The following is a 22,949-nucleotide window of genomic DNA, read 5'->3' as shown; positions in this document are numbered from 1 at the left end:
CTGCGCTCAGGCTTAGTGTGACATTTCATCTAGATTGCAACGGCCGTGGTCACAGGACCGAAGCCATGTTTTCATCATCATCATCATCTCAGCCATAGGACGTCCACTTCTGAACATAGGCCTCCCCCAATGCTTTCCATGCTGCCCGGTTGGTAGCGGCCTGCGTCCAGCGCCTTCCTGCTACCTTTACGATATCGTCGGTCCACCTTATGGGTGGACGTCTCACGCTGCGTTTTCTAGTACACGGCCTCCACTCCAGAACCTTGCTGCTCATGTTTTAGTTCTCTATATATTTAATTTTATGTCAGTTGTCTTATCCTATCTCCTATCCAAAGTTATTGTGTCTACTTTCAGACCTATCCTCAAACGACCGGCTGAAATTCCGCACTATAACAACAATCGACGTGCACGCACGAGACATCATCGAGGGATTCGTGCGAGATAACGTGACAGAAGCCGCCGAGTTCGACTGGGAGAGCCAGCTGCGATTCTACTGGCTGAAGAAAGACGACAATCTATGGATCAGGCAGTGTACTGGTAAGTCCATAAGTTCCTTAAAATAACAACCATTGATGTGCACGCACGAGACATCATCGAGGGATTCGTGCTAGATAACGTGACAGAAGCCGCCGAGTTCGACAGCTGCGCTTCTACTGGCTGAAGAAAGACGACAATCTATGGATCAGACAGTGTACTGGTGAGTCCGCAAGTTCCGTATAATATCAACAATCGACATGCTCGCACGAGACATCATCGAGGGAGTCGTGCGAGATAACGTGACAGAAGCGGCCGAGTTCGACTGGGAGAGCCAGCTGCGCTTCTACTGGCTGAAGAAAGACGACAATCTATGGATCAGGCAGTGTACTGGTAAGTCCATAAGTTCCTTAAAATAACAACCATTGATGTGCACGCACGAGATATCATCGAGGGATTCGTGCGAGATAACGTGACAGAAGCGGCCGAGTTCGACTGGGAGAGCCAGCTGCGATTCTACTGGCTAAAGAAAGACGACAATCTATGTATCAGTCAGTGTACTGGTGAGTCCTCAAGTTCCATATAATTAATATTAACAATCGACGTGCTCGCACGAGACATCATCGAGGGATTCGTGCAAGACAACGTGACGGAGGCGGCTTTGGAAACTCGTTTATGCTCTTAGGAAGTAAATTTTAGAAAATATTTTCTTAGCAGATACATTTGTCATAATAATATAAATTTTCGGCGCAATCTTTTAGCGTTTTAAACTTTTATGTTGCCTTTATAAAAGTGTCTTGTTGCTAAATCCCTTAGTAGTGATAATTTATAATCTGTTAACTGAGTTGAGCTGTGTGTTGATCAAAGATTAATTAACTGTAGTGTAGTGTCATTATCCCTAAATTTGATGAGTCCTTATTCTTTTATCTGATTTCCAGGGGTATTTGAATACGGCTACGAATACATGGGTCTGAACGGCCGGCTAGTGATCACGCCGCTGACAGATCGAATCTACCTTACTATCACGCAAGCTCTCACCATGCAGTTGGGAGGAGCTCCTGCAGGTAACCTTAATCTTTGTCACACTCACTAAAACATACTAACTTTGACCTTAACTATAGGTCGTTTAATGATAAAAATCCTACTAAAATAAATAATTCAAAAGTAGACCGCTGTAATAATCGCTATAGCATTAACGTCGTAACCATCAAATGGTAGACAGGCCATCTAATGTTGCAGTAACGTTACATCGACGCCTCTAGTCAAACAGTTCTTTTTCTTGTGTCTTACAGGCCCAGCTGGCACCGGCAAGACAGAAACAACGAAAGACCTCGCCAAAGCATTAGGTCTGCTTTGCGTTGTCACAAACTGCGGGGAAGGCATGGACTTCCGAGCAGTAGGCCAGATCTTGGCTGGACTGTGTCAATGCGGCGCGTGGGGCTGTTTTGATGAATTCAACCGTATTGATATATCCGTGCTGTCTGTCATATCTACGCAGCTACAGTGCATAAGAAGTGCACTGCTTATGAAGTTGAAGAGATTTACTGTGAGTATAATTAATTATGACATAATCTGCGGTAAGATTAGGTGCATCGATGCGAAATAATGTTTTTGTTACGTCACATGTCAGCCCTTCCTCACTATAATGCATTCCAGAAATCCAGCCAGTTAAGCGCTATAGAGCTGCTCCAGATGACGTATTTTTATTCGCGTGTTTCGAATCGTGCAATCATGAGGTACTAGAGATTCATATTTTTCATATATTCTGTCCACTTGCAGGTGCTTGTAGCTTGAACTCATAAAATAAACTAGGATTCTTCAGCAACTTTCGTGACATCAGTGACATTGTAATAAAATAAAACAGTGATTTCGGTTATTACTGCCAAAGTCGATGTTTACATTTTTTTTTTGTTTTCCATCCTAAGTTTAAAAGGCGAGAAATCTCAATGGACTAGTTACTTCCAAACCTTGGCGATGTTCACTTATTCCTTTCCCTTTAGTTCGAAGGTCAAGAGATCTCAATGGACAACAAAGTAGGCATCTTCATCACGATGAACCCCGGCTACGCGGGCCGCACCGAACTGCCTGAGTCGGTGAAGGCTCTCTTCAGACCGGTGGTGTGCATCTTACCAGACCTGGAGATGATCTGCATGATATCGCTGTTCTCTGATGGGTTCCTTACTGCCAAAGTAAGTCGTTTACAATAGTTTTACACGCAAAATGACGTTCTCATATTATTATGTGTAGTGTTTTTTTTTGGTCAAGTTTTGAAGTGTAAAACGTTTTCTGGCAGTGTTGCACCACCTTAATTAAACCGTAACTATAACCATAACCGGTGTTTTTGTATGGAGTTTGACAGACTTTTGGCACTTTTGGAGTATAAAGTAAGATGATGCAACCCAACCTAAGATTTTAAAGTTTCGTGCTCCGTTACAATTAAAATAGAGCACAACGGGTCACAAAGTCACAAGTCTGCTTGTGACCACTGCTGTAGCAATAGCAATACAGCAGAAACGTCAAGCTATGAGTACTAATGTACTCATGTCATATAGAAATGTCACGTTGAGACCCGTGTTTCTCTATTTTGATTATTCTGGCAGTTTTTGTATCAACTTTGTGTATTTTTACAGGTGTTAGCTAAAAAGATGACAGTCTTATACAAAGTGGCTAGAGAACAGCTATCAAAGCAGTCCCACTACGACTGGGGATTGCGGGCTTTGACTGCGGTGCTGCGCATGGCGGGGAAACTCCGAAGAGACTCCCCCGGACTAAGCGAAATCATGGTGCTGATGAGAGCTCTGAGGTGCGGATTTCATTATATTACCTGGATTATGTGTCAGCAATAAATACTTAGTGGCATGAAATGAGAGAATACAATTTTGGAAGAGCTAGGTGATGCTCCAGGTAGCTATTCATTGCACATAGTAATTCGAAAATATCTGTATAAAATTGTATTCACACATTGTCAATTGGCATCCTTGTATGAGCTGGCAAAACGCGGCTTTCCCATTTGTATGGCAAAATAAAGCTTAATTTTTTCATAGTTTACAGTTCATTTAAAACTTTTGAGTCTCTAGGGCTTATTACCCAATTTTACCCCTTCCAGAGACATGAACTACCCGAAATTCGTGTTCGAAGACGTACCTCTATTTCTGGGCCTGATCAAGGATCTGTTCCCGGGATTGGAATGCCCGCGAGTCGGCTACCCGGAGTTCAACGCGGCCGTCATTGATGTACTAGAGACTGACGGATACATTGTACTGGCGCATCAGGTAAAGAAACATTATAAAAGGTCTTTAACTAAGTGTTCGGAGATGTCGTGCCTCTCTTCCTGGGACTGATCAAAGGTCTGTTCCCGGGGCTGCTATACGGAGTTCAACGCGGCCGTCATTGATGTGCTGGAGACTGACGGATACATTGTACTGGCGCATCAGGTAGAGAACCATTATTAATAGGTCTTTAACTGAGTGTTCGGAGACGTCGTGCCTCTCTTCCTGGGACTAATCAAAGGCCTATTCCCGGGGCTGCTATANGTACTAGAGACTGACGGATACATTGTACTGGCGCATCAGGTAAAGAAACATTATAAAAGGTCTTTAACTAAGTGTTCGGAGATGTCGTGCCTCTCTTCCTGGGACTGATCAAAGGTCTGTTCCCGGGGCTGCTATACGGAGTTCAACGCGGCCGTCATTGATGTGCTGGAGACTGACGGATACATTGTACTGGCGCATCAGGTAGAGAACCATTATTAATAGGTCTTTAACTGAGTGTTCGGAGACGTCGTGCCTCTCTTCCTGGGACTAATCAAAGGCCTATTCCCGGGGCTGCTATACGGAGTTCAACGCGGCCGTCATTGACGTGCTGGAGACTGACGGATCCATTGTACTGGCGCATCAGGTAAAGAAACATTATTAATAGGTCTTTATCTAAGTGTGTCGTGCCTCTCTTCCTGGGACTGATCAAAGGCCTATTCCCGGGGCTGCTATACGGAGTTCAACACAGCCGTCATTGATGTGCTGGAGACTGATGGATACATTGGACTGGCGCATCAGGTAGAGAAACATTATTAATAGGTCTTTAACTAAGTGTGTCGTGTCTCTCTTCCTGGGACTGATCAAAGGCCTATTCCCGGGGCTGCTTTACGGAGTTTAACGCGGCTGTCATTGGTGTGCTGGAGACTGACGGATACATTGTACTTGTGCATCAGGTAAAGAACCATTATTAATAGGTCTTTAACTAAGTGTGTCGTGCCTCTCTTCTTGGGACTGATCAAAGGCCTATTCCCGGGGCTGCTATACGGAGTTCAACGCGGCCGTCATTGACGTGCTGGAGACTGACGGATACATTGTACTGGCGCATCAGGTAAAGCAACATTATAATGGGTCCTTAGCTATGTGTTCGAAGACGTGCCTCTCTTCCTGGGACTGATCAAAGGCCTATTCCCGGGGCTGCTATACGAAGTTCAACACAGCCGTTATTGATGTTATAAAGACTGACGGATACATTGTATTCTAACATCAGGTTCGTTCAACTCAACCAAATGATCCTTACAGGATACATATACCCTATGAATAAATCTTCCAGTGTGACGTTGAACACTTTCGGAGATATGACGTCTCCCTGTCTTACCCCTCGCTGCAACCGGATGTTTCGAAACCTGATCTTGAAAGTGGACCGACAAAACACAATGATGCCTCTCTAATGATTACAGTAACCTGTAGGCCTAGGATGCGCGCCGCGACATGCGTTTATCACGCCATTGTATCGATTTTATGTGATACATTTTGACGTCTAAAATCATCGATAAGATATTATCAGGGCGCGCATCCTAGCCCGGCTGGACTACTATTTACTACCGTGGGAGAGCCATGCTTCGGCACGAATGGGCCGGCTCGACCGGAGTTATACCACGGCCTCACAGAAAACCGGCGTGAAGCAGCACTTGTGTTGTGTTTCGCCGAGTGAGTGAGGGTACCGGAGGCCCAACCCCCCCCCCCCCCCCCCCCCCCCTAACTTGGAATTGTCATTCTCACTAAAATGTCTCTGGGGTGGTGGCGTAGTGAGGCGGGTCGTTACATTCCCTCTAATATGGTCGAGTGAAGCGATGGCTGGTTCACTCGTCATGTCTGTGAACAGGCGCTGCTTTCGGGGACTGGTCAATCCAAGTTATTCAAATTTATGTATGCGAGTCATTTCTACTAGTATCTTAATATGTAAGTCTAGATATTAGCACGTCACTACCTTGTTTAATATACCACGCAATCTTGTATACCCATTCTTATAAGATACACCATACAAGAATGCATGGTAAATTCAGTGAACTGCTCCTGAATCGAATGTACCTACTACTACTATTTCTATTTATTTATATTAACCGGCAGACAGTGGTGACTGAGTTTGTTGCGGCGCTTCTTCTCAGCACTTGCCAAATGTTGGTCTCGAAGCGCTGGTAGGGTAAAAAGATTATGAGACATGTAGAGGCTCCTTAAGAGCAAAATGACGATTTGTAAGAACTATTTATTAGTCCAAACAAATAAAGAAATTTTGACTTTGACTTTGACTTAAACTTTCTGCCCCGTACAACCAAACTGTGGAATGGACTGTCGTCTGCGGTGTTTCCGGACGGATACGACCTGCAAGCTTTCAAGAGGAGAGCGTATCTTTACCTTAAAGGCCGGCAACGCACCTGTAACGCCCCTGGGTCTGCGGGTGTCTATGGGCGACGGTAAACACTTACCATCAGGTGATCCGTTTGCTCGTTTGCCTCCTATCACATAAAAAAAAAAAAAAAAAATCACTCACCTTTTCATACAGTGGCACCGCTTGATCATCATAATATTGCCTGCATTCACCCACCGTGTCTCCGTCTACAGGTAGACAAAGTAGTGCAACTCTACGAGACGATGATGACGCGGCACTGCTCTATGCTGGTGGGCCCTACAGGCGGCGGCAAGTCCGTCATCTTACAGACCTTAGTCAAGGCGCAAACCAACCTGGGTCTTTCTACCAAGCTCCAAGTTCTCAACCCCAAGGTACGCAATACTATACCCTATCAATATCAACTTAGAGTTCAGAGTTATCTTGACCATTGATTAACAATTTTGGAGAAACTGGAAAGAAATTTGTTCGACCTCTATTAATTTAGAGTATTTTGACACGTTCATAAAATGACATTAATTTATTAGCCTTTCACAAAGCGTTATTGTTTATATTGGACACGCACGGTTATGTTTTTTGTTTCAGGCGTGTTCTGTGATTGAACTTTATGGTATCCTAGATCCAGTTACCAGAGACTGGACTGATGGGCTCTACTCTAAGATATTCCGTGAAATGAACAGGTAAGTTTGAGATAGAAATATTTTTTCCCATAAGTACTCCCCTAAGTTAGATTACTGTACTAAAATCAGTTTTTGATGAAAAACTTGCTCAATAATCTGTTGTTATTCGTAAATTCTCAGGCCAGCAGAAAGAGACGAGCGTCGATATTCGCTATTCGACGGCGACGTAGACGCCCTCTGGATAGAGAACATGAACTCAGTCATGGACGACAACCGTCTGCTGACGCTCGCGAACGGTGAACGAATTCGGCTCGCGCCGTATTGCTCGCTGCTGTTCGAAGTCGGTGACCTGAACTATGCGTCGCCTGCGACTGTGTCGAGAGCTGGAATGGTGTTCGTTGACCCTAAGAATTTGGGATACCAGCCTTATTGGGATAGGTAATGTTTATGTATTTTAAAAATATTTTGGGCCTAGCCAAATCACTTATAAATAATCATGAGGGTGTAGAATGTGGATGGTACAGCTTTTGCTGGAATAGATCGAACGGACAAAAGCATTTTGAAATTATAGCCTGCTTTATAAAAAGCCACTTATCAGTAGACTTATCTCGATTATTATCGGCCATGAAAAAAATATTAATTTAATTATACGGTCCTTATACCCTGGATATAAGGCATATTTCACCAAGGAATGTAACATATTTTTTGTGAACCCGTTTTTTATTTGTGTTACTAACTACTTGACAATAATTAAGTGCCGTGTGCCAACAGCACAGCCCCTAGTTACTTGCTTGACGTATTTCTTCTGCTATCCTTCTTCTCAGCATACATCTCCCTAAAACTTGTCTATTTTCTCCGCTAGATGGCTCCGCAGTCGCAACAATGAAGAAGAGCGTGAGCAACTAGCTGGTCTCTTCGAACACTACGTAGCTGGTGCCATCAACTACATCGTGTTCGGCATGTTCGGCCTACAGCAGCAGACGCCATTGAAAACTATAGTGCCGCAGACGCCGCTCAACTTGGTAATCAAATATGATTCGACAGTCATTTCCCTTTTGGACTGATCACCAATAGCGTTTCATTCGTTTCTGAAAGACTCGCCCTCAGAACCTTTAATGTTTCGCCGACAGAATTATTTACATACTATGAGTGTTTCGATAAAGACTCAACTCGGCTACATGTCGTCGGCCGTTTGGTGTAGTGGTGCGGAACGGACTACTATGCCGAGAGGTCCCGGGTTTGATTCCCGGCCGGGCAGAAATTGAAATGATGAATTTTAAATTTCTGTGGCGGGTCTGGGTGTTACTATGTATAATATGTATGTATTTACAAAAAAAAAAGTATTTAAGTATGTTTATATCCGTTGTCTAGTACCCATAGTACAAACTTTGCTTAGTTTGGGACTAGGAGCGTAATGTGAAATGTCCAAGGATATTTATTATTTATTATGTGTCGCCTAATGCTTTGGGAATCTCTAGCGACACATATCTTGAGACGATGGATCCTAGCTAGCTGATTTGGTTGTGTACTTTGCTTGGTTAATAATGAGTATCGCTTTCATGGGTCTATAATGAGGATTTGATTCACAGGTGGTACAGCTGTGCTACATGATCAGTGGACTGATGCCTAATAAAGAAGATAGCAACGAGGAAATTGACAGGACCGTGGTGGAGTGTGTCTTCATGGTGGTAAGTTATTTTTAGCGTGACCTTAAAAAATACAATAGGCCTTAACCGTTCAGCTATTGTCTCCCTACTAAGGAATATTTCAATCATTAAATGCCGTTTTGCCAACGAGTGACATAGTACGAAATTATCGTTACTTTCACTTTCGATAATAAGTAGTAATTTCCCACTACGTTCATATCGGGGGCGTAGCTCAGATGGTAGAGCGCTCGCTTAGCATGCGAGAGGTACCGGGATCGATACCCGGCGCCTCCAATTATTTATCAATGCTTCGTTAGTATTGTTTTTGTTTAATAGTGAATTAAAACATAAACAGATAATATACAAAAAAGGTCCTAGCCTTAAATTTTTCAACCTCAAATCCGTAAAATTTTGAAGTAAACAATTGTAGTAGCAAATCGTCAGCTAAGGATATGGATTTTGCGACAGGTTTTGTAAAAAAATACTTGAGAAAGTACACAGGTATTTGAGGGTCAAATCACTGAAACTATGTAGACGGCACTAGTACTCACTTATTTTTTAAATATCTGGTTACTACACGATTTCTTTTGTAATAAACAAAGGATTTTCAATTCTAACCACCAAAACCTAATATTCTTTCCTTTGGCAGTCTATGTACAACAGCTTGGGGGCATCGATAGTGGACGATGGCCGCTTCGACTTTGACAACTACATCAAAAAGGCGTGTCCGATGATGCTCGTGGAAGACACAATCGAGAAGAAAGCTACTACAAGTAATATTTTTTATTATATTAGTTTCAATTTATTTCAAAAGTAGCATAGACTGCTGTCTAATAAATTAACCTTCATCTTCTTAACACCTTATTGTAACCCGATTATTTGTAAGAGATTATTATTTTATGTTTGCCTGTTATGACGATGATATCTGACGACAAAGTTTTTAAGGAAACAGAGAGTGTTAATTTTATAGATTTGGAAAATTGCTCATCTAGCAGCCGTTTAAAGGACGTAGCACTTTCTTTGTATAAAACTCCATACTGCAACGCACACTTATCCGCACCGTAACGTGAACGTCTCGCCTCGCGGTTGACAGCGCGGGATAGGCGATGACAGCTCGCAAAAGGCGATACGGTGTTGATCCCGTTCCGAGTTGATAAGTCTGCTATGAGCTTAACTAACTGCTGGTACTGTATACAGAAAAGAGTCTAAATGAAGGTTTTCTAAACCCATTTTAGAACACTTCCCCATGGGATTCCCGAGTCTATACGACTATTGCCTGGAGCTAACCACACTGACATGGGAAGCGTGGGAGTGGCTGGTGCCGACGTACGAGCATGACAGGGACATGAAGTTCCCGTCGATTCTAGTCCCAACGGTGGACACGCTCCGGCTCACTTGGCTTATCAAGATCATGGAGAGTGTAAGTTTTCAAATATCTAACTAGTCTTATCTACGTTTCACTTATGTAATTTATTTTTTTATAACCAATTTTCTTATAATTTTATTTAATAAAAACATTTATTCTGTAACTAGCGGCCGCCCGCGACTTCGTACGCGTGGATCCCGTTTTACTCCCTTAGGGGTGGAGTTTCGTAAAATCCTTTCTTAGCGAATGCCTACGTCATAACATCTACCTGCAATCTGCATGCCAAATGGCAATGCCAGATTTTGTATGGAAAGTGGCGTCTTTTTTTTTTCGCGCGGCCATCGATCAAACTTTGTTTTTTGATTACAAAATAGTGTAATAAACCAAACTTACTATGGCATGTATACCTCTAAACTCAGTCTGAACTGAGTTACGAGCATTAGAAGTTTGATGATTTTCATACTAGATTTGCTTTTTGTGCGCAAGTTTGGTAAGAAATTGCAACAAAATATTGCGATATTTTTTTATTGCGCTGATTCTGCTCCATACTGATGTCTGGAGCATTTAATGGATGGTATTGTTTGTTTACACATACAATCTCACTAGTTTGTTGCAATTTCTTACAAAACTTTGCGCGCAAAAAGCAAATCTAGTATGAAAATCATCAAACTTCTAATGCTCGTAACTCAGTTCAGACTGAGTTTAGAGGTATACATGTCATAGTAAGTTTGATTTATTACACTATTTTGTAATCAAAAAACAAAGTTTGGTCGATGGCCGCGCGAAAAAAAAAAGACGCCAATTTCCGGCATTGTCTTTTCAGCCCGATCCGTCCAGTGGTTTGGGCTGTGCGTTGATATTATATTGATAGATCACTAATGTCAGACAGTCAGTCAGTCAGTCACCTTTGAGTTATTTTAGATCTAGGTTGGACCGTATAAAAATCTTCTTTCTCTCTCTCTCTCTTTGAAGGGCAAATTTTGTAAAATATTTTTATTTTATCACAAAACTGAATAAAATGTTGCTCATGTCATACAATTTCTATAGGTGGAACGTCCAGTACTATTAGTAGGTGACACTGGCACTTCAAAAACTGCAATCATCACAAACTATCTGCATGGATTACCAGCTGATAAATACGTAAGTTTTCAATAACTATTTATCAACACTTATTTCGAAGTTTTCATCGCCAACGTCCATACCACGTTGAAAACACCGGTTCTCGTCCGATCACCGAAGTTAAGCAACGTCGGGCGCGGTCAGTACTTGGATGGGTGACCGCCTGGGAACACCGCGTGATGTTGGCTTTTTTGCTCTTTTTAATAAAAATATAAGTCGTCAAAATGTCATCTTTGCATTAATTTATCAATATTATTCACATTTATTTTTGACATGTCTTTTTACCCGCGAGTCCGCGACTCTGCTCACATAATAACTTAGTTTTTTAATACTTCAAAGTCTTCAAACGCATATAAGTAATTTAGTTTACTTTTATGGATTCGATAAATCTATCCAAATTATGTTAATTTATACGTATTAAGATTCAACACAAACACGACACAATCATTACGACATGTGATAAATCGTTCTTGATGATAATAGCTGGCCTTGCATATTACGTCATCAGTCTAATATTTATCTCGCAGCTGCCGGATATTGAGAAACATACCGGTCTTAAAAGCAATAATAACAACCAGTTGATAAACTCGTCGATAATTTCGGTCGGTCATTCATCAGGGGGCGTAGCTCAGATGGTAGAGCGCTCGCTTAGCATGCGAGAGGTACCGGGATCGATACCCGGCGCCTCCAATCTTTTTGTTTTTATTTATATGTTTTAGCTGACATTTCTCTTCATTTTATTTGCCATTTTTAAGTTCAATAAAATAATTGAAAAACAAAATTAATATTATGATGACTGAATATTATTGATTATCATATTTCTTGGTAGGCCAACCATTGTGGTAATAATATCATTATTATTTACCTCCATAATATGAACTACATAGGACATTATTCCTCTAAGACCAACCATGCAGCCTACTTTAGCAATAATGCTATTTGAATTGCTTCAATAAAGTTTTAATTCTTATTAAACCATTAACTAGCAATGTTTTCTTCGTACAGATAATTCAGCAAATGAATTTCTCATCGCGCACGTCGTCGATGGACGTGCAAAGAAACTTGGAGTCGGTTGTAGAAAAGCGAACCAAAGACACTTTTGGTCCTCCTGTTGGGAAGAAGATGCTGGTATTCATAGACGATATGAATATGCCCATTGTAAGTATTATAAATAAATTAATATAAATCATGATATAATTATTTCAAATTAAAATTATAACAAATATTTCCTGAGTACCTACAGAAAAGAAGGAAAAATACGTCATTGAGTAATGATAAAAGAAAGAACATACTACTTACAGAATATTTACTATTTTACAGAAAAAAAGACTAAGGTATTTTAAAATTTTGAAGATTATCATTCTAATTTTAGGTAGATACATACGGAACTCAACAGCCAATAGCGTTGCTAAAACTACTGTTTGAAAGGAAAGGATTCTACGACAGAGGCAAAGATCTCAACTGGAAAAATCTGAAAGACATAGGATTCATTGCTGCTATGGGCAAAGCTGGTGGAGGACGAAATGATGTGAGTATTTGAAATCATTAGGTTAGGCGGGTATTTGTACCCATATTTCGCCCGTTCTTTCGCCAACGTCCATACCACGTTGAAAACACCGGTTCTCGTCCGATCACCGAAGTTAAGCAACGTCGGGCGCGGTCAGTACTTGGATGGGTGACCGCCTGGGAACACCGCGTGATGTTGGCTTTTTGCATTTTTCTTGTTAATTCTGTTTGACATTCTACTTGTTTATTACTAAAAAATATTTTATTTCCAGGTCGATCCACGTTTCATATCAATGTTCTCAGTGTACAACTTGCAATTTCCGTCGGAAAACACATTGCGACACATCTACGTGTCAATACTTCATGGTCACTTCATAATATTCCCAGATGAAATTCAAGAAATCGTCGACAAAATTGTTCAAATGACCCTAGATTTGTACAAGGTAAGATTATTTTGGAAATTAATTAGTACTTATTTGAAAATCAAACATTACAATTCAAAGACGTTTCTTCTAATTTGAATACATATCTAGCAACAAGATACAGTAGAAAGCATTTGCTAGCGTGCTTTCGTGAGTCCGCTTGACGATTGATTTCTTAGGCTGAATTGCACCACCGTGACTATAACATGAGTACCGGTAACCGGTATTTTTGTACAGAGTTTGACATTGTTGAAGTTAAAGTAAAATGGTCCAATCCAGCCTTACAATTTACAGTGATTTCGAAATGTTTCTCACTAATTAAAAGCTCTATTACAGTTTTTGGTAAGAAAAATAACAATCAAAATCATCGTATATTATCATCGAAATGTTTTAACTAAAACTCGTTTATCATCTCAGATAATAATCGTCGATCTACCGCCAACGCCGGCGAAATTCCACTACATCTTCAATCTTCGAGACCTGTCTCGCATCGCGGCTGGCATGTGCCTGACGCATCCGAACTTCTTCAGCGAGAAGCGTGCTGTTGTACGCTGCTGGCGCAATGAGTTTACGCGCGTTATTTGCGACCGACTTATCAACGTACAGGTTGGTCTACCTAACTATTATATCTTATCTTAGAATTGAACCCAAACCACGGGGACTAAAGTCTAAAGCCCCTTGCCCATGGCGACTAACTAACTAAAAGTTGCAAATGCGTCTAACGACTGTATCGATGCAAAAGCGCGACCGTGTTGGACGACATCGGGGAATGAACAGAAGCAACTGTAGCGATCGCAGGTAATTTTGTACCGTTACTGAATCGCGTTTGATTCGCGACAGAAGCGCGACATCATCGCGTTTGGTTCACGACTCAATCGTGTTTATGTGGGTGAGGGCACACAGCGACCGCTTTGCGACTATATTGATGCGAACACGCGACGGAATCGTTACTGTATCGCTATAAAAAGTCGCTGTGTGAGTGGCCTAAGGGCCTCCGCTAAAACATGCGCGGTTGCTCCATACGTCCAACGCGTGCGCTCGTCTATTAAGCCTTGATCACACGTACCGAGTAAACGTACATTAAATGCACCGCGTGAGTTTTAGCTGAACCCTTAAAATGAACTTCGTATTACAGGACAATGAGCTGATGCGTGGCCACATTCAAGAGCACATCGTGAAATATTTCCCTGAAGAGGAGCCAGTGGTGCTGGAAGAGATTGTGGTGGCTGAGGAAGATCTTGTCGTTGAAGAAGAGGAAGATGGTAAGATTAAATACTTAAACAGAGGAGGAAGAAATAAGTTTTTGTGGTTTTCAACCGTACCTATCTTGTTCAAAATTATGTGGCGTCTATTTAACGGCTATCTGGTTTCAGATTAAAAACATTATTTTAAATCAGAATCATAAATAAATGTTGATCTAAAAATCGTTTAGTATGTCCAATGAGCGCCTAAAAAAATTAGTCGTGCACATTTTCCAATTACTGTGTCAATTTAATGCTACACTCGATACTTCATTTAATTATCCGTAATCAAGCTTAAGCCAAATATCTCACAAAAAACATTTTAAAGAGTTTATTTGCAAATTGTATTTATCTAGGTAGGCTATTTAGTTAAGAATTCAAACGCGGTCCCAATAAAAATCTCGCCATAAAGTGACATGGCCAGGTGCCTTATTTACTTTTGGCTATTTAATAATTAAACAAATACAACAGTGCTTGTCACTATTACAGAGTTTGGAGAAAAAATAGTAAAACCAGCTGCCGCACCGTCTGTTGCGGCTGAGGCCGAACTGGAAATAGAGGAGGAAGAAATTGAAGTCGAAAAAGAACTTACGGTTTGTACTGAAATGTTGTAGTTTGTCATAGCCGTAATTTTGTTTTAAATTGATTAAAATAACGTATTTCTTTGCAGCTAGAAGAATATGTCCTTCGTGACCCCTTATTGTTTGGTGACTACCGAAATGCTTTAGATGAGGAGGAAATACGATATTACGAAGATCTGCTTGACTACGAAGCTGTCTATTTTCTCTTTCAAGAGGTATTGTTGTTACAATTACGTCACTGACTTCTTGGATATTGTGATCTTAAATTTCACTCATTCATTCGCCAACGTCCATACCACGTTGAAAACACCGGTTCTCGTCCGATCACCGAAGTTAAGCAACGTCGGGCGCGGTCAGTACTTGGATGGGTGACCGCCTGGGAACACCGCGTGATGTTGGCTTTTTGCTTTTTCGTACTATTTAATTTAATTACCTACAGTGTTATTGTATTAAAAATATTATTTGTTTTTAATATATCTAAGTTTTTCTTAAACAACAAAATTATTCTTATCCTTTTCAGATATTAGACGAATTCAACGAGCGTATCGGCAAAATGTCTGTAGTGTTGTTCGAGGATTGTCTCGAGCATTTGACGCGCGCGCATCGAATCCTGCGCATGGACCGAGGCAACGCCATGATCATCGGCGTCGGCGGCTCCGGGAAGAAGTCCATCTGCCGTCTGGCTTCATTTGCTGCTGGTAAGTGACATTAGACCTTATTTCTACATGTTTAAATTCCAAATTATACTGTATCCTGCGCATGGTGCGCGGCAACGCCATGATCATCGGCGTCGGCGGCTCCGGAAAGAAGTCCATCTGCCGTCTGGCTTCATTTGCTGCTGGTAAGTAAAATTAGACCTTATTCTTACTGCGATAAGTTCAAAATAGTATGTAGTGTTGTTTGGGGACATCTAACGCGCACACAGCGCATTCTCCGCATAGATCGCGAAATGTTGTTTTAGTTTTTCTTTGTTTATTCCAATTGGAAAACCAATATTTAAAAAAATCAACAACTTCAAATGCGATACGAACCCAGACTCTTCGTTGATTCAAATTATTTTACAACAAAGGTTGCGAAATTTTCGAGATCACGATGACACGAAACTACAACGAAAACAAGTCATGTTAAAATATCTGAATGCCACCTATCGGTTTTATCTACAGACATTTTTTTGCGGATAGCGTATTTCGTGCGCATATTTCGCTCGGTCATTCGCCAACGTCCATACCACGTTGAAAACACCGGTTCTCGTCCGATCACCGAAGTTAAGCAACGTCGGGCGCGGTCAGTACTTGGATGGGTGACCGCCTGGGAACACCGCGTGATGTTGGCTTTTTGCTTTTCAAGTATAATGTTTGGTTGCTATGTCAAATATTATTATGATGAGTGGCTGCCAGCTACTGGCTGGTTAGTCTCTTCTAGATTTTGTCCTATATCGTATTTACAAAATTGTTACCATACTTTATTTGCTCGGACTATTCGTTGATTTCAATTATTTTTTATCATAGGTTGCGAAATGTTCGAGATCACGGTGACGCGGAACTACAACGAGAACACGTTCAAGGACGACATGAAGCGGATGTACAACCAGCTAGGTGTGGATGGCAAGAAAACCGTATTCCTCTTCACCGCAGCACAGGTTGGTAGTCCTTGAAGTAATTATCTCCTTCCATAGTAAACAGAAGGAATAACTACAAAATAAAACGTTAACATTAAAAATATTAAGTCCTTCATATTTTTACATAATAAGTCTTGATACAAAAAAGTTAAACCCGATGAACACTGGTACTGAAATATAAATTTAAACTGGAGTTCAATCAGAGTTTACCTTTTGTAATAAGGAGCCGAAAGTTCAAAAGTAAAAATTAGACTTGTAGATTTAAATATGTATTTATTGACAGCTGAATCACTAAACTGTCTTCCTATATTTTGGTGTTAACAACAGATCCTTGAAGAAGGCTTCCTGGAATTTATCAACAACATCCTAATGATTGGGATGATCCCTGCGCTGTTTGGCGATGATGAAAAAGATGGCATCATCAACGCCGTGCGCAACCAAAGCGCTGAGGCTGGATATGGTATAGCCAAGTGAGTTATGTACAATTTACAAAAAATTATCCAAAATTTCATCTGTTGCCAATTGAATTGTGGGTCACTAATATTTTTTGCATTGTAGTTCATGTGAAAACATGTGAACGCCACCTATCGGTTTTCTCACTTAACTTTTGCGGATAGTGTATTGTGTCCGCATTTTTCGCTCAGTCATTCGCCAACGTCCATACCACGTTGAAAACACCGGTTCTCGTCCGATCACCGAAGTTAAGCAACGTCGGGCGCGGTCAGTACTTGGATGGGTGACCGCCTGGGAACACCGCGTGATGTTGGCTTTTTGCTTTTCCAACCATATTTTTTTTGTCTTGCGAGTTTAGTTATTGTTTCTAAAAGCACTCCCGTTTGTGTTGTGATTGTATCACTGCAAAACTGATATGAAGCCGAGTTATAAATTATTTTAGTCACTTATGATGTTTTAAATGCTGAAACTTTCTCATAACTTACAGAGATGCTGTATGGAACTTCTTCTGCAACAAATGCGCTGACAATCTCCACGTGGTGTTGTCTATGTCCCCCAGTGGTGATATTCTCAGAAATAGGTACATTTTGCATTATTACTTAACTCTAATTTTTAGCAGGCAGTTGACATAAAGTTGCTCAAGTAATTAGAACTTATTTAGTAAGATTTAACATCTCAGCATATATTTCATGATCGGAATGAAAATCACAGATGCCGCAGTTTCCCTGGCTTAGTGAACAACACTACCATAGACTGGCAGTTCCCGTGGCCGAAACAAGCGCTGTTAGCTGTGGCTAACGTCTTTTTAGCTGATGTAAGTGAAAAAGTATTATTGAAAAACATTTTCGCATTTTGTTTTGAACTTATAAATCTATGTTAGGCCTCACTGTCTTAAATTGAAACGTTTTATGTGGCTAAAATAGCAGTCAAAAATAATTTAAGTAAAGTCTGTAAATAAATCAATCAAATATGTACTACAACTGCTAATTTATTAAGCACTAGCTTTCCGCCCGCGGCTTCGCCGGCGCGCGTCCCTGTTTCAAAAACTGGAATAAAAACTATCCTATGTCCTTTCCCGGGACTCAAACTATCTCTATGCCAAATTTTATTAAAATCGGTTCAATGGTTTAGGCGTGAAAGAGAGACAGACAGACAGAGTTACTTTCGCATTTATTATATTAGTATAGATTTAGCATACTTTTTTTAAAATCCTTACTGTCATTTCCCCACATTCAGGTCCAAAAGATCCCCGACGAGTTCCGATCCATCATAGTGGAGCATGTAGTCCACGTGCACATGTCAGTAGCGCGATACTCTGTGGAGTTCCTTCTGAGGTTGAGAAGGAACAACTACGTCACGCCCAAACACTACATGGACTTCCTCACCAACTACCTATCTCTGTTGAATGAGAAGGACGCCTTTATTATTGCTCAGGTAATTTAATGACATAAACCCCGGTCTGTGCGCACGTAGAATTTTGTCCAATGACCCCAAGCTACCCATCATTATCGCTCGCGCGTAATATTCCTGGCGCCCGCAGTGAGTGTGCGAGCGCGACAGCAACATAATTACGCGCGAGCGATAAGGATGGGTAGCTTGGGGTCATTGGACAAAATTCTACGTGCTCGCAGATCAGACTATACCTACATACAACCCAGTCAAGTTAACGGCGCACCTGGTGGCTGTGATGTCACATCGACGCTCTGGACTGGTGGTACAGTAAGGAACAAGCTATAGTATGAGATTTGTCTCGAGGCCGTTGGCAGTAAAACAAGTCTTATTTCATTTTTAAACATCTTTTTACAAAAACTGAGACGGACGCCTGAGACTTGGTCTGAACACATAGTACAATTAATATACAGTGTGAGTCACGTTAAAGTGAACATATGAAAATAGATGAAACAAGACCTATTTTGATCGACAAAAAAGAGGTCAAAAAATTTTTGAGATTTTTTTAAAAAAATTTATAGAATTTTTTTTCTTCCAGTTACGTATTGTAAAGAAAATGTAATAACTTTTAAACTAAGCGGTATATCCTGATAAAATAAAAACAGTAATAATGCTAAATAACAGGCAATACTAAAAAAATACATAAAATACACAAAAAAAAGCCAACAAATAATAAAAAATGATACTTTTTGAAAAAAATCTGCTTAAAAATACGTGTTTTTTTGGTTATTTGATAAATTTCTCCAAAAAATGCCCCTATAACAGGTGGTTTTTATTATTTTGTATTATTCTCTATCGTATTACCTTTGTAAAACCAAAAATTGCATGTCTCTATCCCTATCACAATATTTGCTATGATAGTTTGAACAAAGGCCTACCACAACATTATTCTCCTCTACAGGTAGTAGGGACAATTTTAATATTAACTAAAATGCTTATTTTACTTCGAAATCTTTTGTTTTTACTTGAAATCTAACTTGTCTTTATCAAAATTACAAATCTAGATCCATTTTCAGTTTCGTTGTTAGCGAAGCGTTGAATGGCGCGCCCGGAGAGGCTTAGTTCAAACGATCATAGCAAATGTTGTGATAGGGATAGAGACATGCGATTTTTGGTTTTACGAAGGTAATACGATATAGAATAATTCAAAGTTATAAAAACCACCTTTTATAGGGGCATTTTTTGGACAAATTTATCTAATAACCAAAAAAACACGAATTTTTAAGCAGATTTTTTTCAAAAAGTATCATTTTTTATTATTTGTTGGCATTTTCTGAGTATTTTATGTATTTTTTTAGTATCGTCTGTTATTTAGCATTATTACTGTTTTTATTTTATCAGGATATACCTCTTAGTTTAAAAGTTATTACGTTTTCTTTACAATAAGTACTTGAAAGAAAAAAAAAATCTATAAAAAATTAAAAAAAAATCTTAAAAAATTTTTGACCACTTTTTTGTCGATAAAAATAGGTCTAGTTTCATCTATTTTCATATGTACACTTTAACGTGACTCACACTGTATTGTGAATAAAGTTTTGAACCATAATTTACAAATGTTTACAGATGTGTAAAATTGATTTAATGCCATATTTTATGATTCCAGTGCGAACGTCTAATAGGCGGTCTAGCCAAAATCGAAGAAGCAAACGTACAGTTGGAAGACTTGAATGCTAAACTGGCGGTGCAAAAGATCATCGTCGCCGAACAGACTAAGGAATGCGAGATATTGCTGAAAGAGATTTCTACGGGTGAGTAAATCTGATAATCGGTATCAAATAGGGACACAAACACAAGTCGAATGTCCCTAATGAGGCCGACAGCAAAAAGCTATGTTAGAGCGCTTTCACATTTAGGTGGCATTAGCAGCGTGACAGACGCGCTGCCGAGAATTTCATAATATGTGATAGCGGATGCGTGCCTTCACATTATAAAAACGCCGCGGCCGCGCTGCTGTCGCGCTTTTAACGCCCAAATGTGAAAGCGCTCTTAGTTTATTATAGCTAAAGTAATTATCTACTTGTTCACACAGATTAAACCAATAATTCTAATACGCAACATCTTAAAAGCACAAAACCTAAAACTTATTCTATCCCTTAAAACCATATAAGTTTTCAAATACTTAAGAAATTGAGTTTTAGTAGCTTTTAGATCAATAAATGGTCGATCAATTGAATCCGTCATTAAACTAAAATCTACGAAAGTCGCGTTTTGACAACTCTTTTAAAATTAAGTAGTGTGTTCACTAGCCTATTTTACTATTCCAAATAATTTGATAATGCCATTCCATTTCTGTATCATTATAGCAACCGAAGCAGCCGTGGTGAAACAGAACGTGGCTGCCATCAAATCGGTCGAAATAACCGAGCAGAGCGTGGTTATAGCCGAGGAAAAATCTGAGGCTGAGGAGGCTCTCNCGTCACCCTATGTAAATCATCAAACTTCTAATGCTCGTAACTCAGTTCAGACTGAGTTTAGAGGTATACATGTTTTAGTAAGTTTGGTTTATTGCACTATTTTGTATCCAAAAAACATGGTTTGGTTGATGGCCGCGCGAAAAAAAAAAGACGCCAATTTCCGGCATTGTCTTTTGCGCGCAAAAAGCAAATCTACTTAGTATGTGAAATCGTCAAACTTCTAATGCTAGTAACTCAGTTCAGACTGAGTTTAGAGGTATACATGTCATAGTAAGTTTGGTTTATTACACTATTTTGTAATCAAAAAACAAGGTTTGGTCGATGGCCGCGCGAAAAAAAAAAAGACGCCAATTTCCGGCATTGCCTTTTTATTAAAATCGATTCAGTGGTTTAGGCGTGAAAGAGAGACAGACAGACAGAGTTACTTACATACTTTTTTTAAAATCCTTACTGTCATTTCCCCACATCCAGGTTCAAAAGATCCCCGACGAGTTCCGATCCATCATAGTGGAGCATGTAGTCCACGTGCACATGTCAGTAGCGCGATACTCTGTGGAGTTCCTTCTGAGGTTGAGAAGGAACAACTACGTCACGCCCAAACACTACATGGACTTCCTCACCAACTACCTATCTCTGTTGAATGAGAAGGACGCCTTTATTATTGCTCAGGTAATTAATGACATAAACCCCGGTCTGTGAGCACGTAGAATTTTGTCCAATGACCCCAAGCTACCCATCCTTATCGCTCGCGCGTAATATTGCTGGCGCCCGCAGTGAGTGTGCGAGCGCGACAGCAACATAATTACGCGCGAGCGATAAGGATGGGTAGCTTGGGGTCATTGGACAAAATTCTACGTGCTCGTAGATCAGACTATACCTACATACAACCCAGTCAAGTTAACGGCGCACCTGGTGATGTCACATCGACGCTCTGGACTGGTGGTACAGTAAGGAACAAGCTATGGTATGGGATTTGTCTCCTGTAGGCCTAAGATGCGCGCCGCAATAAGCGGTTATCACGCCATTTTATCGATTTTCCCCATACATTTTGACGTCGATAAAAGTTATCACGGCGCGCATCTTAGGCCTGCAGGCCGTTGGCACTAAAACAATTCTTATTTCATTTTTAAACATCTTTTTACAAAAACTGAGACGACGCCTGAGACTTGGTCTGAACACATAGTACAAATATATTGTGAATAAAGTTTTGAACCATAATTTACAAATGTTTACAGATGTGTAAAATTGCTGTAATGCCATATTTTATGATTCCAGTGCGAACGTCTAATAGGCGGTCTAGCCAAAATCGAAGAAGCAAACGTTCAGTTGGAAGACTTGAATGCTAAACTGGCGGTGCAAAAGATCATCGTCGCCGAACAGACTAAGGAATGCGAGATATTGCTGAAAGAAATTTCTACAGGTGAGTAAATCTGGTATAGTCTGGTCTGCGAGCACGTAGAATTTTCTCCAGTAGCTTGGGGAAGCTACCCCTCCTTATCGCTCGCGCGTAATTATGTTGCTGTCACGCTCGCACACTCACTGCGGGCGCCCGTCGCACAGTCGCGACAGCAATATAACTACGCGCAAGCGATAAGGATGGGATGCTCGCAGACCAGGCTTTAGTCAGTATCGAACGCTCGTATTGAGGCCGATTGCCGACCCATAAAAAGCGATGTTATTTTATTATTGCTAAAGTAATTATCTACTTGTTCACACCGATTAAACCAATAATTCTAATACGCACACTTTTCTATCCCCTAAAACCATGTTAGTTTTCAAATACTTAAGAAATTGAGTTTTAGTAGCTTTGAGATCAATAAATCGTCGATCAATTAGTTTCCGACATGATGACGTCCAAATCCCCTTTGCCATATAAAATCTACGAAAGAGTCGCGTTTTCACAACTCTTAAAAATTAAGTAGTGTATTCACTAGCCTATTTTACTATTCCAAATAATTTGATAATGCCATTCCATTTCTGTATCATTATAGCAACCGAAGCAGCCGTGGTGAAACAGAACGTGGCTGCCATCAAATCGGTCGAAATAACTGAGCAGAGCGTGGTCATAGCCGAGGAAAAATCTGAGGCCGAGGAGGCTCTANAGGCTCTCTCGGCAGCCTTGCCGGCGTTAGAAGCAGCCAGATTGGCGCTAGCCGACTTGGATAAGAACGATATTACGGAGATTAGGTCTTTTGCTACACCGCCAGAAGCTGTACAAGTGAGTACTTAGCTTTTATGAAGCTACCTATAACATTTGAAGCCACGATAGCCGAACGGTGAAGGGGTCGGACTGGCCGACTCGTGATCCGAGGAACGCGGGTTCGGTTCCCGCCGCCGCTCGACTATTGCGGTGAGCTCACTCGTGACACAAGCATATTTAGC

The 22,949-nt window shown here is 40.6% G+C and overlaps 1 protein-coding gene and 7 non-coding genes across 8 annotated transcripts in view; all 8 read left to right on the top strand.

Annotated features, from left to right (window-relative positions):
• Window positions 1–22,949, top strand: part of Dhc98D (Dynein heavy chain at 89D) — a gene marked incomplete at its 5' end in the record, with an annotated part of 78,290 nt that overhangs the window by 9,616 nt on the left and 45,725 nt on the right. Inside the window, 30 exons of the mRNA XM_028321762.1 lie at window positions 355–537; window positions 1,413–1,538; window positions 1,767–2,020; window positions 2,475–2,663; window positions 3,105–3,277; window positions 3,581–3,746; window positions 6,348–6,506; window positions 6,718–6,812; window positions 6,933–7,190; window positions 7,615–7,774; window positions 8,342–8,440; window positions 9,048–9,171; window positions 9,634–9,818; window positions 10,812–10,904; window positions 11,889–12,041; window positions 12,256–12,411; window positions 12,662–12,832; window positions 13,229–13,417; window positions 13,947–14,073; window positions 14,542–14,645; window positions 14,723–14,848; window positions 15,154–15,331; window positions 16,142–16,272; window positions 16,579–16,721; window positions 17,192–17,284; window positions 17,416–17,518; window positions 17,941–18,138; window positions 19,757–19,901; window positions 20,457–20,560; window positions 22,672–22,785. Of these exons, the coding sequence (XP_028177563.1) occupies window positions 355–537; window positions 1,413–1,538; window positions 1,767–2,020; window positions 2,475–2,663; window positions 3,105–3,277; window positions 3,581–3,746; window positions 6,348–6,506; window positions 6,718–6,812; window positions 6,933–7,190; window positions 7,615–7,774; window positions 8,342–8,440; window positions 9,048–9,171; window positions 9,634–9,818; window positions 10,812–10,904; window positions 11,889–12,041; window positions 12,256–12,411; window positions 12,662–12,832; window positions 13,229–13,417; window positions 13,947–14,073; window positions 14,542–14,645; window positions 14,723–14,848; window positions 15,154–15,331; window positions 16,142–16,272; window positions 16,579–16,721; window positions 17,192–17,284; window positions 17,416–17,518; window positions 17,941–18,138; window positions 19,757–19,901; window positions 20,457–20,560; window positions 22,672–22,785 (4,499 nt within the window). The remainder of the gene's footprint in view (window positions 1–354; window positions 538–1,412; window positions 1,539–1,766; window positions 2,021–2,474; window positions 2,664–3,104; window positions 3,278–3,580; window positions 3,747–6,347; window positions 6,507–6,717; window positions 6,813–6,932; window positions 7,191–7,614; window positions 7,775–8,341; window positions 8,441–9,047; window positions 9,172–9,633; window positions 9,819–10,811; window positions 10,905–11,888; window positions 12,042–12,255; window positions 12,412–12,661; window positions 12,833–13,228; window positions 13,418–13,946; window positions 14,074–14,541; window positions 14,646–14,722; window positions 14,849–15,153; window positions 15,332–16,141; window positions 16,273–16,578; window positions 16,722–17,191; window positions 17,285–17,415; window positions 17,519–17,940; window positions 18,139–19,756; window positions 19,902–20,456; window positions 20,561–22,671; window positions 22,786–22,949) is intronic.
• Window positions 8,620–8,692, top strand: TRNAA-AGC (transfer RNA alanine (anticodon AGC)). Its single transcript has one exon. It is a non-coding gene; the product is annotated as a tRNA-Ala (tRNA).
• Window positions 10,953–11,071, top strand: LOC114365257 (5S ribosomal RNA). Its single transcript, XR_003656924.1, has one exon. It is a non-coding gene; the product is annotated as a 5S ribosomal RNA (ribosomal RNA).
• On the top strand, window positions 11,501–11,573 carry TRNAA-AGC (transfer RNA alanine (anticodon AGC)). The gene has a single exon. It is a non-coding gene; the product is annotated as a tRNA-Ala (tRNA).
• Window positions 12,473–12,591, top strand: LOC114365256 (5S ribosomal RNA). The gene has a single exon (XR_003656923.1). It is a non-coding gene; the product is annotated as a 5S ribosomal RNA (ribosomal RNA).
• LOC114365255 (5S ribosomal RNA) lies at window positions 14,916–15,034 on the top strand. The gene has a single exon (XR_003656922.1). It is a non-coding gene; the product is annotated as a 5S ribosomal RNA (ribosomal RNA).
• Window positions 15,848–15,966, top strand: LOC114365254 (5S ribosomal RNA). Its single transcript, XR_003656921.1, has one exon. It is a non-coding gene; the product is annotated as a 5S ribosomal RNA (ribosomal RNA).
• On the top strand, window positions 16,902–17,020 carry LOC114365253 (5S ribosomal RNA). Its single transcript, XR_003656920.1, has one exon. It is a non-coding gene; the product is annotated as a 5S ribosomal RNA (ribosomal RNA).

The sequence above is a fragment of the Ostrinia furnacalis genome, unplaced genomic scaffold, assembly GCF_004193835.3.
Source record: "Ostrinia furnacalis isolate ACB-3 unplaced genomic scaffold, ASM419383v2 OfSCF7578, whole genome shotgun sequence".
NCBI lineage: Eukaryota > Metazoa > Arthropoda > Insecta > Lepidoptera > Crambidae > Ostrinia > Ostrinia furnacalis.
The sequence above is the reverse complement of the archived record's forward strand: the minus strand, read 5'-3'. Positions and strand labels throughout refer to the sequence as shown.